An 18,447-nucleotide genomic window follows, 5' to 3' on the forward strand; every position below is an offset into this window, starting at 1 on the left:
TCTTAATTACAGATTTTACTCCAATTCATTTAATTAAGTTCCACTTAAAGAATGTTTTTTATGCATTATGAAATGTCATGACATAACGTTTAAGATGGATGTTGCGACACACTTCAAAGATCAATGCAGGGTATATTTTTTACTAGAATAAGTACATGAATAATTATTTACTGTATTCTTTAACGTTTTGTGGATAAATAAGAAATCCCAAATTAAATGTACGTATTACATTGTATTTAGTACATGTTTGATGCGTGTAAAAACTTCAATATTTAAAAGCATTATGTCAGTAAAGAAAAACATAGGTAAAAAGCTACTTATTGCAAGTATCATGCTATGCCAATTTATCTTTAATGTTGCTGATTAAATGATGCTGTTTTCCACCTATAAACATCCTGTAGAGTCAAATAGCAAAAATTAAAACATTTAAACTAGATAAAATCCCCGTGAATCATTTCACATATGCTGCTGCAGAATATATATAGTATTGCTGGCTTTTATAACACACAAAAACTGATTGTTTGCGATTGTGCTATATATAATCGCAGTCAACTGATACTATCTAGAGGAATGTGAGATATTGCTCAATATAAATATATATTATATAATATATATAATGTACCAGAAATTGACCGATGTGTAACATAAAGCTAATTTCTATCATTTATTCCTTGTATTATGTACTTTTATAATATTATTTGATGTCTATTAAACATTTGTAACTCTTTTTTACGTTATAAACATGTGTATATGCAAAGAGAAAGTTTAGATAATAAACAAGCGGAGAAGGCACAAGTTCAAAATCAAATTCAATTTACGAGATCAATGTGTTTTTTTAAATCAAAATAGAACGTTCTTTTATGTACGGGGATGTAAGTTTCTCGTTTGTTTGTTGTTTTTGTGTGTGTTTTCTTGTGTTTTGTTGTTGTTGTTGTAGTAGTAGTTTTTTATATACTGTTTGTTTTCTTCGGTTATAAATATGTTACATTTTACAATAGTTTTATACAATTTTCATTAAGTTCTTTTTCAAACTGCGACGTTCTCCACATCTCATTAATTAATCTTATATTGCTTTTCACTAGTTTAAATATCTACGAGTTATAACGGACAGGGGAAAATGCACGAGAAATGATTAACTTGATATATAAATATATGTTTGTTAAAGGATTGCGTCTTCTAAAGTTTAAAAATAGAATTTGAATTTTAATGGAACAATCTAGTCACACTAAAGATTCCGTGATATCCAGCGGGTGAAAATATTTGCAGATGTTTCTCAATTCAAAATTGCACCATTGCCATGTTTAAATGTTGAATTTTGCAGAAGCCGGTGCTAGGGGCGTTGTCAAGCTTGAAACATTTTTAATTTTGCTGTTTCATGCGTTCTTTAGGGTTTCTGTTTGTTGATTGTGTTTTATTTATATTTTATCGTATGCTGTGTTTTTTTTAAATTTTAGAAGTATATAATTATTTACAAGTACTTTTAAATAGACAAAAAACAGAATCCCTAAAGAACGCACAAAACGGCAAAATTGAAAATAAACTATATGGTACATTGGTTAAAACACATTTTAAACACTTTAGTGAAGTTTTTATAAAACGATTCCAAAGCCAACCTAAATTATATCAATACAATGCACAGATACAGAACCTTATGTCGTGTTGTTGTTAAAATCTATAGAGTTCAATGTCTTCATGAGAAATAGAAATTAGCTTGCAAATAAATTATTGGCATATTTGTTTACACTGCAATTTTTATTTGTTTGGGTCGTCAGACCAAACAAATAATGGTAGCGAAATTTCAGAGTCTAATGTTGTTAATTGCAAATGCCGAAAGTAGTCCACTTTTTTGAAGCGGTTACTTCCCTTTTGTATGTACACTAAAGCCGAAAAATTCAGGGGAGATCACTGCGTAAAGATGGTCAAAGACAGGCGCATCAATTTTCAAGCAAAGTAATTCCCGAATGGTCGAAGATTTCAAATATTGTTTTATTGTATTTTCTGATCGAAAATAACTAAATACAAAGCGGACATTCAATCTCTGACACAGAAGTTTACGACAAACCTAACAACAAGTAGTTCTCAAAACAGCTTTAAACTAGCGATTTAAAAGAAAGAAATATTTTATTTTGTTACAAGTATCCAACAAATTACAACGCATTTAAAGTTAAACAATAGCGTTGGCTTATAGAATTGTCAATAAATGCACAATTACAAATTACGCAGATGAATATGATTTTATCAATGAAAATACTATTTATTACCGAATACTACACAAACCGAGTAGTGGAATATATAGATTCTACTTATCGGACTGTTTGGGCGAGAGGATTTTCGCTAAAATATTTACTTCAATTTTAAACAACAGGTTTACCCTGAACAAAATACCTCGAAATTAATAAGGATTACAAACCCGAAATGCAATGGAAGTTCTAAATTTAGAATGACTTGATATTATTCAGACTTTTGGTATAACTTCTCCGTGGTACATTGTTAACGCGCTCGCTTAGTGAGTGAGAGGTCTCGAGTTCGAATCCCAGTCGAGGAAACGTTTTTTTTTGTTAAATTCTTTTTTAAGTGTTTTTGTTATGGAAGTAGCCATGATATGCAAGGATAAAGTGTGGCTGTCGTAAAAAATGAACATAAATGATTTTTTGATGCAACTCTAGTTATGCAGAATTCCGTATGTATCAAACTCTGGTGCCTTGCAAAATGAATTATAATACATAAAAATAAACCTATACAGGAAAATGCATACAGATATACAGTTGATTTAGATTGCAAAGATCAGAAAATACCACAGAACTTGCAGCCCTTTGATTCTTTATAAATATAAATGCTTATTGTAAGCTCCAGGATTATTTACATCTGTGTTAAACAACAGTTAAAGTCGTTACAAGCCCTTATTTAGAATAATATGGTTTTCTTCAGCCCGTTCACATATAAATTCACCGTGGCTGAAGGGTTCTCGGGCTCGCTTAGGAAGCGAGAGGTCTGGAGTTCAAATCCCAGTAAAGGTTACTCATTTTTTTCAAATTGTTAAAGTCAAATAAACATTGGATTGAATATCAGTGTTGCAATTAGTCTTATAGCCAATTTACTACAATTAAAACGCTGGAAAGCATTGGTGGCACTATACATATAATCTCACAACCTGCACCTTTCTTACATCATTCTGAGACCCAAACAAATTCAGCGCCTTCTGTGCTTTGATTTATTTAGTGATAAGAATGACATTCTTCAGTTTGCTACTTTGCTATTCTGTAAGTCTCTTATCTGAATATTAACACCTGTTAATGTGTTTACACGTTCATATGCATTTTGAAATCCCACAAGTGCAATAAATATGTAAAAAATACTATAGATAACAACTATTAGTTTTTACCCTGAATGAACAGAGAATCATAAGAAACAAAGATTTATATCAAGGAAGTTGATATTCAAATGTAATTAATATTGTAATTTCCTTTAATATTTGGTGTTTTCATACACCGTATGTTATATCCCGTGTACTCATATCCCATTCAATCAAATCAAATCCCGTGTAACCATATCCCGTGAAATCGTTTCTCATGTTATCATATCGCATGTTATCATATCCCGTGTTAATTTGTGATGTGTTATCATACCCATTGTGATCATATCCTGTTTAATCAAATTCTGAATCTTAATATTTAATATTCAGATTCAAATCGGAAATATTCCAGATACTTTAATGTGTTTATAATTTAAAGCATGGTATCCCATTAATTATATTAATTAATCATGGTATTCCATCAATGATATAAATTGATCATGGTATTCAATTAATTGTTTAAATTAACATTGTATTTTATCAATGGAAATGATGTCTCATTAATTGTATCTCTTGAAGAATGGTCTCACGTCAATGGTATAAATTAATGCATGGTATGCCATAAATGGGACCATTGAGAGAATGGTATTTCATTAATGCTTTCAATTAAAAAATGATACTCAATCAATGGTATAAATTTAAGTCTAATATTCCATCAACGGTATAAAACGATACTAAAACAAGATACTTATCGTCATTTCGAATTTATTATAATTCAAGCACGATTAATATAATCATATTTGATATGTTTCTTACAAACAATAGCTATTTTGAAAATATATATTTGTATTTATCGTTTACAAATACATGATTTGCTCTGTAACAGAAAATACAACAACGGATTCATGGATGAATTAGCATATCCTAACCACAGAACTACAACCTCTACAATATAAGGAACATCATATTTTGTGAACAATAATATTTTATTTACAATAAAAAATTGAAGCCAACAAACAAAGAAACATCCGGTTAACACTGCCAATGTCCTTGCGATGCGCATGCTCTGTGACTCATTGCTGTTCATCTGATTATTCATAGGTTTTCGCTCGCCACGGAGATACAGTTTCCTTTTCCTGCTTTGTTTGCGAACATGTCTGATCTTCAGTTTACGAGAAGACAATGTGTAGCGAGCTATAAACGCAGCTAAAGTGAACGGATTTTAATGAATGTGGTATCACTGTAAAGTTAACATGTATATCCAACCTTCATTCCCTCGTGTTTTCGCGATTTGAAACAGTATAACGTTCTAGATGTGTTAGCTGAGCCCTCCTAAAATAAGAAATCCAGGATGTATTTTTGTACATCTCTTTATTATTCATTTTAATTTATACTGATGAAACTAAGTGGATGATGTGAATAGCAAAGATGTTTATGTTATAATTGTAAGGAATACCAAAACTACCAGCATCAATACTAAATACTGAGATTTTTAAGAGTACTACAGTAGTAACTGACAGGCATTCTCTATATACATATAAATTTATTTTTTTAAACATCCTGTAACACAATTTTTTATGGTTTTATATCATAAATATAATGCTCAAATGAAGATTTATCTATATTTTAAGTTCCATAAAGCAGTATTTGTAAATATATTACGGAATTTACAATTCATGCTAATAAAGGGAGGTTATTAGAAATTTATTTTTGTACAGTCTGAGTCAAAATTTTTCAATAAGAATGAATGCATATATTTTAATGATTACACATAATGTGGAAAAATATTTGCAGTACATATTTTACATATTCTTCAATGTTTGAAAATTGTTTTAAAAGCATAATTATATACAAATATAAAATTTCACTCTAGTGTGGTTCTATATCATTTGCTGAGTCTCACATTTTTATAATTTAATTGTATTTTTTGTAATAAATTTTATATATTTATGTTTGGAAAAAAAGGCAAATCGCCAATAAAATTGCTCTAAGAGTGGGTCGTTGATAAAAAGGATATCAAGTATACAGATTTTAGATGATATTTATTAAAAATCAAAATTGGACTGGAAAAAAGACTACCATATCATTTAGACATTACTCATCAAAATTCAAAATTGACCGTGGCAACCAATGTCTGTTGCACCGTTAAGCTGCTAGAACTTTGTGACGGCCTTCGCAATAAAACTTTTCAGACTGAAAAAGTTTTTTTTATAAATTTATTCTGTAAAATAAATGTGTCTGTGGCTCTCCATATTTTTATCAAATTTGACCGAACCAGGCAGGATATACCTTTCGGACTTTCTTTTCTTCTTTTGTAATTTTCTAAATTGTCTGTGGCTTACCGGCAACTGGATCACTATGTGAGTGATGGTTACCTATGAGGCGTTTATCTCAATATCTGAGAAATCTGGAAGAACTAAATGACTGGATGAAGAGGATGCGAAGTCCTTGATTAAGCCCTAAAAATGTCACACTCTCAAAGTAGGCATTATTATCCCCCTATTTTGCCGAATATTACACGATATTAACAGATTAATTTCTTGATAGACCAAGGATGTTTTCGAGTTAAAAACAACGATGTGTCGGGTATTGTATCATTATTATCATTATCTTTCTTTTCATATAAAACGAGCACAATAATATGTTAAATATTTATATAGCATTCATGAAATTTATAATATTACATAGTTTTAAATTGTGTTTGTTCTTATTAACTTGAAGTAACATTATGCCACCCCAATCGTAAAAGGTTGATTGTAAGGTAAAAATACAAATAACTTTACATTATGTCATAGTTTTGTTCAATTTCAGTTTTAACTATGACAATATAATCAGTAATCAACTGGCCAACGGAAATTTCTATGTACATGTATATTGGTCTGAATGAATCGATAATGCTCACTTTTTAAAAATAGTGGATCAGTCTTTTTATGATTGAGGTAGTTTTTATATTGTATCATAAATATTTTCAATCAATCAGCATTGTCATAGGCAATCATTTAACATATATATTACTAATTCAATGTGACAGTGTAAAACTGAGCATGTTGTGATTTTATTTGTTATCTTATTATGTATTTACGGGTAGGCATGGATATTGTAGCTCTTGGGTTCATGTTATTGGAAACGATGGCACAGGATGGCAATTTTTAAATTCCAAAACTCTGATTAGTGAAAGTTTGCCAGCCAGCGTATATATTTTACAGACACATTTCTATATGTTGCTTTATTCTTAAAAAAGGGGGCTAACATAATTTTATAACATTGAAAAAATAGTTTTAGAGCATGTTAGATGCTCATCTAAAAAACGTAGCGTTGAATGCTAAATCATTTGTCATAAATTGTCATAAAAGTAGAGAAAATGTCAGGAAAGAAAAATTTCCATACAAAATACTGAATCTGAATTTACAGAAGTAGTTACCAAAAGGCAGCTTAAACTGAAGTTGGTTCAGATTATATGCCAATTAGTAACTTTTTAGAATTTATAAGAGGACACTTAAATAATAAGTTTTTGAGAAATAAATGAATAAAAGAATTTCTGGAGCATAATGGACTTTGAATATTGGTGTATTTTAACATTTTGTTTTCCGTCAATATTGATATATTTAGATATAGAATTAAGATTATATTAAAAGGTAGACAATAAAATATTTTGGACATTATCACTAGTTCAATGTCACGAAAAACGAACAATAATGTACTCAATATATTAGCATAAGGGAGACAACTCTTACTGAATCTAAAGACGATTCTAAAGAGGAGTCTGTTTGCTTTTCATATCACGTAGCGTCATCTTCTTGCTGTTATATTATGATTCTATTAGACTTTCTTTCTTAATTACACATTTTACTCCCATTCCTTTAATTAAGTTCCACATAAAGAATTTTTTATGTATTATGAAATGTCATGACATAACGTTTCAGATGGATGTTTCCGCAAACTTCAAAGTTCAATGCAGGGTATATTTTTACCAGAAAAACTACATCAATAATAATTATCATAAAGTGCATTCTTTAACGGATTGAGGATAAAAAAGAAATCCCAAATTAAATGTACATATTATTTAGTGCATGTTTGATGTGGGTAAGTTTGATATGTTTAAATACTTCACTATTTAAAAGCATAATGTGAGTAAAGAAAACATAGGTCTAAAGCTACTTATTGCAAGTTTCATTCTACGCCCATTAATCTTTAATGTTGCTGATTAAATCATACCGTTTTCCACCTATAAAGATCATGTAGAGTTAAATAGCAAAATGAAAAACATTAAAACTAGAGGGTTTTAAGATGTATCCCTGTGAATCAGTTCACATAAGCTGCTGCAGAATATATAATTATTGTATTGCTGGTTTTTTATACACACAAAAACTGATTGTTTGCGATTGTGCTATATGTGATCGTAGTCAGCTGATACTATCTAGAGCAATGTGAGATATCGCTCAATATAAATATATAATATATAATATATTTCTTGCACCAGCAGAACTTTACTGATGTGTAACATAAAGCTAATTTCTATAATTTATTCCTTGTATTATGTACTTTTATAATATTATTTGATGTCTATTAAACATTTGTAACTCTTTTTACGTTAAAAACATGTGTACATGCAAAGAGAAAGTTTCGATAATAAAACAAGCGGAGAAGGCACAAGTTCAAAATCAAATTCAATTTACTAGATTAAACAATTTTTATTGTGTTTCTTTTCAAACTGTGACGTTCTCCACATCTCATTAATTCATCTTACGTTGCTTTTCACTTGATCAAATATCTACGAGTTACAAACCGGACAGGAGAAAATATTAGCCATGCACAAGTGAAAAGCGAACTTGATATATGAATATATGTTTGTTAAAGGATTGTTTCTTCTAGAATTAACTTAGAATTTGAATTTTCATAGAACAAACGTGTCACACTAAAGGTTCCGTGATATCCGGCGGGTGAAAATATTTGCAGATGTTTCTAAATTCCAAATTGCACCATTGCCATGTTTAAATGTTGAATTTTGCAGAAGCCGGTGCTAGAGGCGTTGTCGGCAGTTCTCGCTTCCCAAAAACCAAGCTTGAAACATTTTCAATTACTGTTCTATGCGTTCTTTAGGGTTTCTGTTTGTTTATATTGTTTTCTGCTGTTGTCGTTTTTTATTTATTTTAGAAGTATATATTTACAAGTACTTCACAATAGACAAAAAACAGAATCCCTAAAGAACGCACAAAACGGCAAAATTGAAAATAAACTATATGGTAAATTGGTTTAAGCACATTTTTAAATCTTAGTGAAGTTTTTGTAAAACGATTCCAAAGCCAACATAAATTATATCAAAAGAATACACAGATACAGAAACTTATGTCGTGTTGTTGTTCAACTTTATTTAGTTCAATGTCTTCATGAGATATAAATTTTAGCATGCAACCAAATTCTTGGCATATTTGTTTACACTGCAATTTTTCATTTAGTGATAAGACTGACATTCTTCACTTTGTTACTTTGCTATTCTGTAAGTCATTCATCTGAATATTTCCACCTTTTACGTGCTTTAACGTGCATTTTGAAATCCCACATTTATAAACATGAAAATACTATAGATGACAACTTATTTATCATGAATGAACAGAGAATCATAGGAAACAATGATTTATATCAAGGAAGTTGATATTCAAATGTAAATATATTGTAATTCCATATAATATTTGGTGTTTTAATACAAAGAATGTTATATCCCGTGTACTCATATCCCATGAAATCAAATCCCGTGTAACCATATCACGTGTAATTGTTTCTCATGTTATCATATCGCATGCTATCATATCCCGTGTTATCATGTGATGTGTTATCATATCCATTGTGACCATATCCTGTTTTATCAAATTCTGAATCTTCATATTTTGTGTAATCATATCCAATATTCAGATTCAAATCGGAAATATTCGAGATACTTTTATGTGTTTATAATTTAAAGTATGGTATTCCATTAATTATATAAATTAATCATGGTATTCCATCAATGATATAAATTGATCATGGTATGCAATTAATGGTGTAAATTAACATTGTGTTTTATCAATGGAAATGATGTCTCATTAATTGTATCACTTGAAGAATGGTCTCCCGTCAATGGTATAAATTAATGCATGGTATGCCATAAATGGGACCATTGAAAGAATGGTATTTCATTAATGCTTTCAATCAAAAAATGATATCCCATCAATGGTATAAATTTAAGTCTAATATTCCATCAACGGTATAAAACGATACTTAAACAAGATACTTCGTCATTTCGAATTTATTATAATTCAAGCACGATTAATATATTCATATTTGATATGTTTCTTACAAACAATAGCGATTTTGAAAATATATATTTGTATTTATCGTTTACAAATACATGATTTGCTCTGTAACAGAAAATACAACAACGGATTCATGGATGAATTAGCATATCCTAACCACAGAACTACAACCTCTACAATGTAAGGAACATCATATTTTGTGAACAATAATATTTTATTTACAATAAAAAATGGAAGCCAACAAACAAAGAAACATCCGGTTAACACTGCCAATGTCCTTGCGATGCGCATGCTCTGTGACTCATTGCTGTTCATCTGATTATTCATAGGTTTTCGCTCGCCACGGAGATACAGTTTCCTTTTCCTGCTTTGTTTGCGAACATATCTCAAAAGTCGTAAGTTTAAGCCTAAAATTAAGAATCCTGGGATGAAAAATGTAAGTGCAGATATGATAAGCTCATAATGCATGTTTACTATTAATCTACATCTGCTGAAAACGTGCACTACACAAGTTATAACATGTTTATCAATCCCTTTATGATGAAGCCCTGGGATTATTATACCATATGAAACTGTACCTACAAGTAACCAGCATATAATATACATCACAATCATATTACGTCTGTTACATATTCGTCGGTATGAAAATGGCCTACACAAAGCAACGTATCTGTCAAATGTTAAAATGGACAGATGAATTATTGATGCAGATGACAGCATTACGTCCAAACTGTTGATTATTGGACACGTCTTTGAGCCCAGGAGGAATTTGGTATCAGTGAATTCTTTGGCTATTCTAAACGGCATTAATGTTAACCCTACACATAGATCCACAAAAGCCATAGAGGTTAAGAAAAACCTTGAAAACTCCTTATGTGTACGTTTCCTGTTTATTTGCACTATGAGAATTATATTGAAAATAATAGCCCCTGGTATGAATATTGACAAACACGAAAACAATAATGTTTTGTACACAATATCCGTTTCAGGTGCACTAAGTTCCGAACACGAAACATTTTTTGTCAGGTTAGATTCCTCACTTATAGACATATTATCAAACGAAATTTCTCTTAAAGCCATGTCTTTGAATTAATTTTTTCCATTTTCCTACTCTAGATTTTGACATAACACATATTTAAAAGAACATCTCCTTTTGTTGTTAAACTGTAGAAACAACCATTCCTTGCAATACATGGTGAAGTTTTCATGTTCTCGTGAAATTTACGTACAAATTTACCATTTCTTTATGTCCTGTCTTCAAGTCTTCAAGTATGAAATTCCACTACAGCTTATTAGTTAAGTATTGTACATATACATGTATTTAACAGTATTTATATTATATATTCTCCATGCTGTTCTCACAAGTACAAACTATTGATTTTAATGATTATTATTCTATGTAAGTGTAAGAAGTACATAACCATTAACACAGCTATTACATCCCGTTCGTCAGATTTTTATATTTCATCATTATCATTCGATTCAATACAATCTACCTCGAATCAGTTTGATATGAGCTCGGTTCTAGATATCTGTGTTACTCAGAAACATACCTGTATGTATCAGAGACTTGTGATATTATCTTTCTACAACATGCATTATATACATTAAAAATACAAGCATTATTTTCATTTCTATCTAACTTACTACATCACCTGTTTGAAAGGAATTTAAGTCTGAAACTATTATACATTTCAAAAAGAATTAAAACTTAAATGTAAGTAGGCAATCATTCCATCAAATTTTCTTGGAGTCAAAACAAATCGTGAGGTGCCTAAATAAATTGGTTCGATTTTAACATTCCTCCGGTCAATAGTATTTTTGTAATATTTAAGCAAAGTATGCCCTGTTTTTGGACTAAAAAGAGGTTTTTTTAACATTATGATTAACATTGTGGAACTTGAATTATTGATATAAATATCGTTATTAAGAATTCCTTAAATATATCTAAAAGCATAAATTTAAGAAATCCCTAAATGTAGGAAACTGTTTGATAAGTTGTAGAAAAACACGTTGATAATGTCTTCAAAGTGCATTTGGTCATGTTTTTCTTTATTATGCTGTACCTATTATTATAGTTAGTAAATTCAAATATATTGTTTGCTTCGTAATGGAAATTGCATTGTTTTTTTTAAAATAAAAATACTAGGTTTTTTACAAATAGCTTTTATTTTTAAGATTTAATGTGCGCTTTAAAAGTAAGCTTTTAAGACGCGAACGTATTGCCCTGATGATAGGAAGACGTTTTGATGAATTCTTTCACCACAAGTTGATGAAATCTATTTTTCAAAACTTTGATACCTATGCAACCAGTAAAAAGTCAAACCAATCTGCACATTCATACATATGGTCTGATTATAAAAGACATACTGTTCGTTTAGACGATTATGTATTGCAGATGTTTTATAAAGCAGAAGTCAGGTACTTTTAGACATCTCTTCTTGTTCATATAGTTTTGATAAATTGTATGTTTGTAACTTAAATCACCTTATGATTCTCATTTTTCTCAACCTGAAAAGTATTATCTAGCTTTGAAAAGAAATCACAATGGACAAAGGCAGGTGAATACTGAGGATTGGGAGAACACAACGACCCTGCTTCAGAAAGTCTTACACGAATAGACGAATTGTGCGATGACACGTTGTTACAATCTGATAATGGCCAAACCTGTTGCGGGTCTTAGTTTTCAAAAGTATTTGTTTACATTTTGAGGACCTAATGTCTTGCAATATTTCACATAAACAGATTTGCCTTTAGGAACAGCAACTGGAATTGCGGGATCCAGATGCATAAATTACCCTTATGGTCTTTTTTGCAATGCATTGTCTTTAGCAAGACTTTGTAGCCCTAAGCCCAAAGTTTTGGTGTTTTCCTGTTGGCTCATATAAATAAGCCCAGGTTTTGTCATCAGTGACGGCATTTGAATAGACCGTACATTGTAATTTTAATACTGTTTCAGCAACAGTTTAGCGAGTTTAGCATCCTCACATTTTTCTGCCCATCTGCTCATCTGTCAGTAAATGGGGAATCCATCTATCTTTTTCATTTTCAAATCTTGTTTGAGAATGGTATGAGCTGCTTTTAATGAGATACCAACGATACTAGCTATTTGCCTAGTAGAAGCACGTATATCTTGCGTAGGTTTTACATGTTTCTTTACTTTTGCAACCATCTTGACTGACGTTGCTGTATTACGCCGACGGGCATGGGATGCATCTTCAGAGGACATAAACTCATTTGAGAAAGACATTATATTTTGTCCATGTACAAAACAGATTTTATCAAAAATGTCTACACTACCCTTGGAAAGGAGACATCGATTCTTTTATATAAGACGATATTTCAACGGTATAGTCTGATCTTCAGTTTACGAGAAGACAATGTGTAGCGAGCTATAAACGCAGCTAAAGTGACCGGATTTTAATGAATGTGGTATCACTGTAAAGTTAACATGTATATCTAACACTCATTCCCTCGTGTTTTCGCGATTTGAAACAGTATAACGTTCTAGAAGCGCTAAGGAACAGAAGGAAATACGTAAAGAAAGACACCAGTAGCAGTTATTTTTGATAAATCTGCTTTTGAAATTGCAAGGATCAATCATAAAAATCATGAAATAAGCATAAGCATAAAAATATTTTGGAAAAAAATGTTCAGGTTTATTCGACACCGAATAAGGAACAGAAGTAATTACGTTAAGAAAAACACCAGTTGCAATTATTATTGATAAATCTGCATTAGAATTGCAAAGATCAATCATTGAAATCATGAAATATTTTTTATCACCATCAATACTTAAATACTGGGATTGTTAGGACGAACATGTAAATGTACTATAATAGTAGCTGACAGGCATTCTCTATATAGATATAAATATATGTTTTTTAAGATCCTGTTACACAATTTTTTATTGTCGTTTTTTTATAATAAATATAATGCTCAAATGAAGATTTATCTATATTTTTTAGTTCCAAAAAGCATTATTTGTAAAGATATTACCGAATTTGCATTTCCTGCTTATAAAGGGAGCTAATTAGAAAATTATTTTTTGTACTGTATGAGTCAAATTTGTCAATAAGAAATGAATATTTCATGTTAATGATTACACATAATGTGGACAAATATTTCCAGTACATATTTAATATATTTTTCGATGTTTAAAAATTGTTTTAGAAACATTATTTTATACATATATAAAATTTCACTGAAGTGTGGTTACAACCTTAATTACAACATACAGGATCTTTAAGTAAACATATTAGAAATTAATAAAGATGTTACTATCAGACCATTGGATTCCAACGACAATATTGACACTTTATACTGATATTATATAACGACCTCTAAATGATATCTCCATTTCTTTCTTTTAATGTACAAAAATATTACTGAATATCTTATATATGAATAATATTATTATTGTTTTGTGGGTTGTGTAAATCTTATTGTAGTACATTTTATAATAATGCACTTTTGTTACGTCGCTTTACATTGGATGATCGTGACGTTAGTATAGGTTTATATACATGGTGTCTGTCAATTTGAGAGGAAATATTATTAGTTTTGCTAAAAAGTAAAGTTTGCTGTATTATGATTACGTTACAAGTATTCCTGACAGGTTATATGGCTTTATATAAATACATGTAGCTGTTTGCAATATAACTCTTGTCTAACTGCCCTGATAATATTAACAAACAACCTTTTATTATAAAGGACCATATATTTTCGTACTTTCGATTCTCGCACCCAACTGTTGCTACATAAGTGATTGGTCCAACGTTATGTATTTAGTAGTATTATTTAGTAAATTCAAGTGATTTTGACCCGTACTCGGCAGGCAAACATGTATTTATCTTTGTTAACGTACCGAATCGTTGCGCCGCAATTTTGTCTACCAAGGATTTTTAACACGAATGCGCTAATTTTCTGATAGATGTTTTATGAACGGGCTAGAGACTCGGGGAAGGTCTTATTTGAAAGCTTAATACAAACGTGAAATAGTGATAAAAGTTTTTCTTAAATTGTCTAGACAAAATTGTTTGCCCGGGAAATAAATCCCTTGCTCATTTATTAGCGAGTTTAGTAGCATCCTCACATTTTTCTGCCCATCTGCTCATCTGTCAGTAAATGGGGAATCCATCTATCTTTTTCATTTTCAAATCTTGTTTGTGAATGGTATGAGCTGCTTTTAATGAGATACCAACGATACTAGCTATTTGCCTAGTAGAAGCACGTATATCTTGCGTAGGTTTTACATGTTTCTTTACTTTTGCAACCATCTTGACTGACGTTGCTGTATTACGCCGACGGGCATGGGATGCATCTTCAGAGGACATAAACTCATTTGAAAAAGACATTATATTTTGTCCATGTACGAAACAGATTTTATAAAAAATATCTACACTACCCTTGGAAAGGAGGCATCGATTCTTTTATATAAGACGGTATTTCAACGGTATAGTCTGATCTTCAGTTTACGAGAAGACAATGTGTAGCGAGCTATAAAAGAGCTAAAGTGAACGGATTTTAATGAATGTGGTATCACTGTAAAGTTAACATGTATATCCAACCTTCATTCCCTCGTGTTTTCGCGATTTGAAACAGTATAACGTTCTAGAAGCGCTAAGGAACAGAAGGAAATACGTAAAGAAAGACACCAGTAGCAGTTATTTTTGATAAATCTGCTTTTAAAATTGCAAGGATCAATCATAAAAATCATGAAATAAGCATTAGCATAAAAATATTTTGGAAAAAAATGTTCAGGTTTATTCGACACCGAATAAGGAACAGAAGTAATTACGTTAAGAAAAACACCAGTTGCAATTATTATTGATAAATCTGCATTAGAATTGCAAAGATCAATCATTGAAATCATGAAATATTTTTTATCACCATCAATACTTAAATACTGGGATTGTTAGGACGAACATGTAAATGTACTATAATAGTAGCTGACAGGCATTCTCTATATAGATATAAATATATGTTTTTTAAGATCATGTTACACAATTTTTTATTGTTTTTTTTATCATAAATATTATGCTCAAATGAAGATTTATCTAAATTTTTTAGTTCCAAAAAGCATTATTTTTAAAGATATTACCGAATTTACATTTCCTGCTAATAAAGGGAGGTAATTAGAAAATTATTTTTTGTACTGTCTGAGTCAAATTTGTCAATAAGAAATGAATATTTTATGTTAATGATTTCACATAATGTGGACAAATATTTGCATTACATATTTAATATATTTTTCGATGTTTAAAAATTGTTTTAGAAGCATTATTTTATACATATATAAAATTTCACTGAAGTGTGGTTACAACCTTAATTACAACATACAGGATCTTTAAGTAAACATATTAGAAATCAATAAAGATGTTACTATCAGACCATTGGCTTCCAACGACAATATTGACACTTTATACTGATATTATATAACGACCTCTAAATGATATCTCCATTTCTTTCTTTTAATGTACAAATATATTACTGAATATCTTATATATGAATAATATTATTATTGTTTTGTGGGTTGTGTAAATCTTATTGTAGTACATTTTATAATAATGCACTTTTGTTACGTCGCTTTACATTGGATGATCGTGACGTTAATATAGGTTTAAATACATGGTGTCTGTCAATTTGAGAGGAAATATTATTAGTTTTGCTAAAAAGTAAAGTTTGCTGTATTATGATTACGTTATAAGTATTCCTGACAGGTTATATGGCTTTATATAAACACATGTAGCTGTTTGCAATATAACTCTCGCCTAACTGCCCAGATAATATTAACAAACAACCTTTTATTATAAAGGATCATATATTTTCGTATTTTTGATTCTCGCACCCAACTGTTGCTACATAAGTGATTGGTCCAACGTTATGTATTTAGTAGTAATATTTAGTAAATTCAAGTATTTTGACCCGTACTCGGCAGGCAAACATGTATTTGTCTTTGTTAACGTACCGAATCGTTGTGCCGCAATTTTGTCTACCAAGGATTTTTAACACGAATGCGCTCGTTTTCTGATAGATGTTTTATGAACGGGCTAGAGACTCGGGGTCGGTCTTATTTGAAAACTTAATACAAACGTGAAATAGTGACAAATGTTTTTTTTAAATTGTCTAGACAAAATTGTTTTCTCAACGGCCCGGGAAATAAATCCCTTGCTCGTAGGCTCGAATCTGGAGTTTCCGGTCTTCTCTTAACTTATTGATATTTTTAACGGGGTCATAATTTACGGGTTTTTTTGGTCTTTGCCTTTTTTAAGCTGGACACAATATTTTACTCGTGCCTGTGTGTATGACTACTAATCTAAATGATATCCCTTTGAATCATGCACAATTACTTTCCTCCAGTAAAATACATCACGTGAATTTTGAAAAACAGTAATTTCACTCGTTGCTACGCCACTCGTGAGAATACTGTTCTTAAAGCCCACTCGATGAAATAAGATTTTATCTTACACACAAACAAACAAATATCCTCTATGTGTTTAATCTAGTATTTTTTGTATTTTATGATTGGTGCACTGTTACTGAATAAAACTGTAATTGTGAACGTATACATATTTTGATGGCAAAAACTCTTTTTGATAAATTAAAAGTTATTTTGTTTCGGAATGACATAACACTGTTTTTATCAACAAAATGTGATTTTTCCTCGTTTTCAATGAAAACATCTATAAAAATAAGAAGTGTTTTGAATTAATCATTAGTCATATAATTTCTTTTTATAACACCTTTATAATTAATATAATACATAAACTTCTAAATATCTACATAGCTTATAAACATGAAAACAAAAAATCCTGCTTAGTTGAATAAAAAATAAAACTATGTAATAGCCGAACTACTACTGTCTTCACGAATGATTGTATAGCAAGAACAGATGATACTAAATGCGTAAAAATTGTAGTAAAGTAATATGACTTGAATAAATGTAAAATAATATGTTAAAGTCGTGACTGTATAAAAGGCCACTATACGAAATTATTTTGCTGTCCGAAAACGACCGAATGATATTCAGTTACAGCTGTTCATGAACACTTATATAAACATATTTATCCAAAATTGAATGTAATATTATTAGTCTTCTGTGTGCACAATTTTACTGACTTAAATGATAATAATAATAATAATAATTAATAATAATAATAATAATAATAATAATGATAATAATAATAATAATATTATTAATAATAATAATAAAAATAATAAAAATAATAATAAAAATGATAATAATAATAATAATAATAATAATAATAATAATTATGATAACAATAATAATAAAAATAATAATAATAATAATAATAATAAAAACAAGTTGATTGGTCCAAACCAAAAACCGAAAAGTGAAAATACAGAAGAAAACAATAACACCTGTATCTAAACACAGAAGCAGAAGTTCCTCTACTAAGAAAAAAGTATCCTCCCCTGAGGACAACAAAATTTCTAAAAAGAAATACATACAGTAAGACATTGAGGGTAGAAAAGAATCTGACATACAGCAAATCTTAGAAACATAACTTTAACAAACTCTAAAACGGAAGGTAGTTGCATAATTGAAGAACAAAATGACAGCATACAATATGGAATGCAGTGCACTAGTGGAATACTTCATTCCAAGATACAACCTGTGCCTATGCCAATGTTTTCTCAAATGTTTAAATTGTGATCTCCACATGTTACCCATCCCATTGTATCACAAATGGGATCAGCTGTAGTAGCAACAAACCTAACTGACCAAGATAATTTGAAAATAGCATCTGTGATCAAAGATATTTTAAAGGAAGAAACAAATGCAATGGTCACTGTAAAATTTGATAAATCAACATCAGAAAGGAGAAAAGAAATAATAAA

General features: G+C 30.1%; 1 protein-coding gene across 1 annotated transcript; it reads right to left on the bottom strand.

Moving 5' to 3' along the window:
• Window positions 1-9,576: 9,576 nt before the first annotated feature.
• LOC132742659 (5-hydroxytryptamine receptor 4-like) lies at window positions 9,577-11,113 on the bottom strand. Its single transcript, XM_060731128.1, has one exon. The coding sequence runs from the start codon at window positions 10,660-10,662 to the stop codon at window positions 9,661-9,663; it is 1,002 nt and encodes a 333-aa protein (XP_060587111.1). The 5' UTR covers window positions 10,663-11,113; the 3' UTR covers window positions 9,577-9,660.
• Between the last annotated feature and the right edge of the window lie 7,334 nt (window positions 11,114-18,447).

Source organism: Ruditapes philippinarum, unplaced genomic scaffold, assembly GCF_026571515.1.
Source record: "Ruditapes philippinarum isolate M1 unplaced genomic scaffold, ASM2657151v2 ctg10087_1_1_1_1, whole genome shotgun sequence".
Lineage (NCBI taxonomy): Eukaryota > Metazoa > Mollusca > Bivalvia > Venerida > Veneridae > Ruditapes > Ruditapes philippinarum.

What these genes read in the sequence shown, in the direction of transcription:
- LOC132742659 (XM_060731128.1), bottom strand. Translation starts at nt 10,662, where the DNA reads ATGGCTTTAAGAGAAATTTCGTTTGATAATATGTCTATAAGTGAGGAA.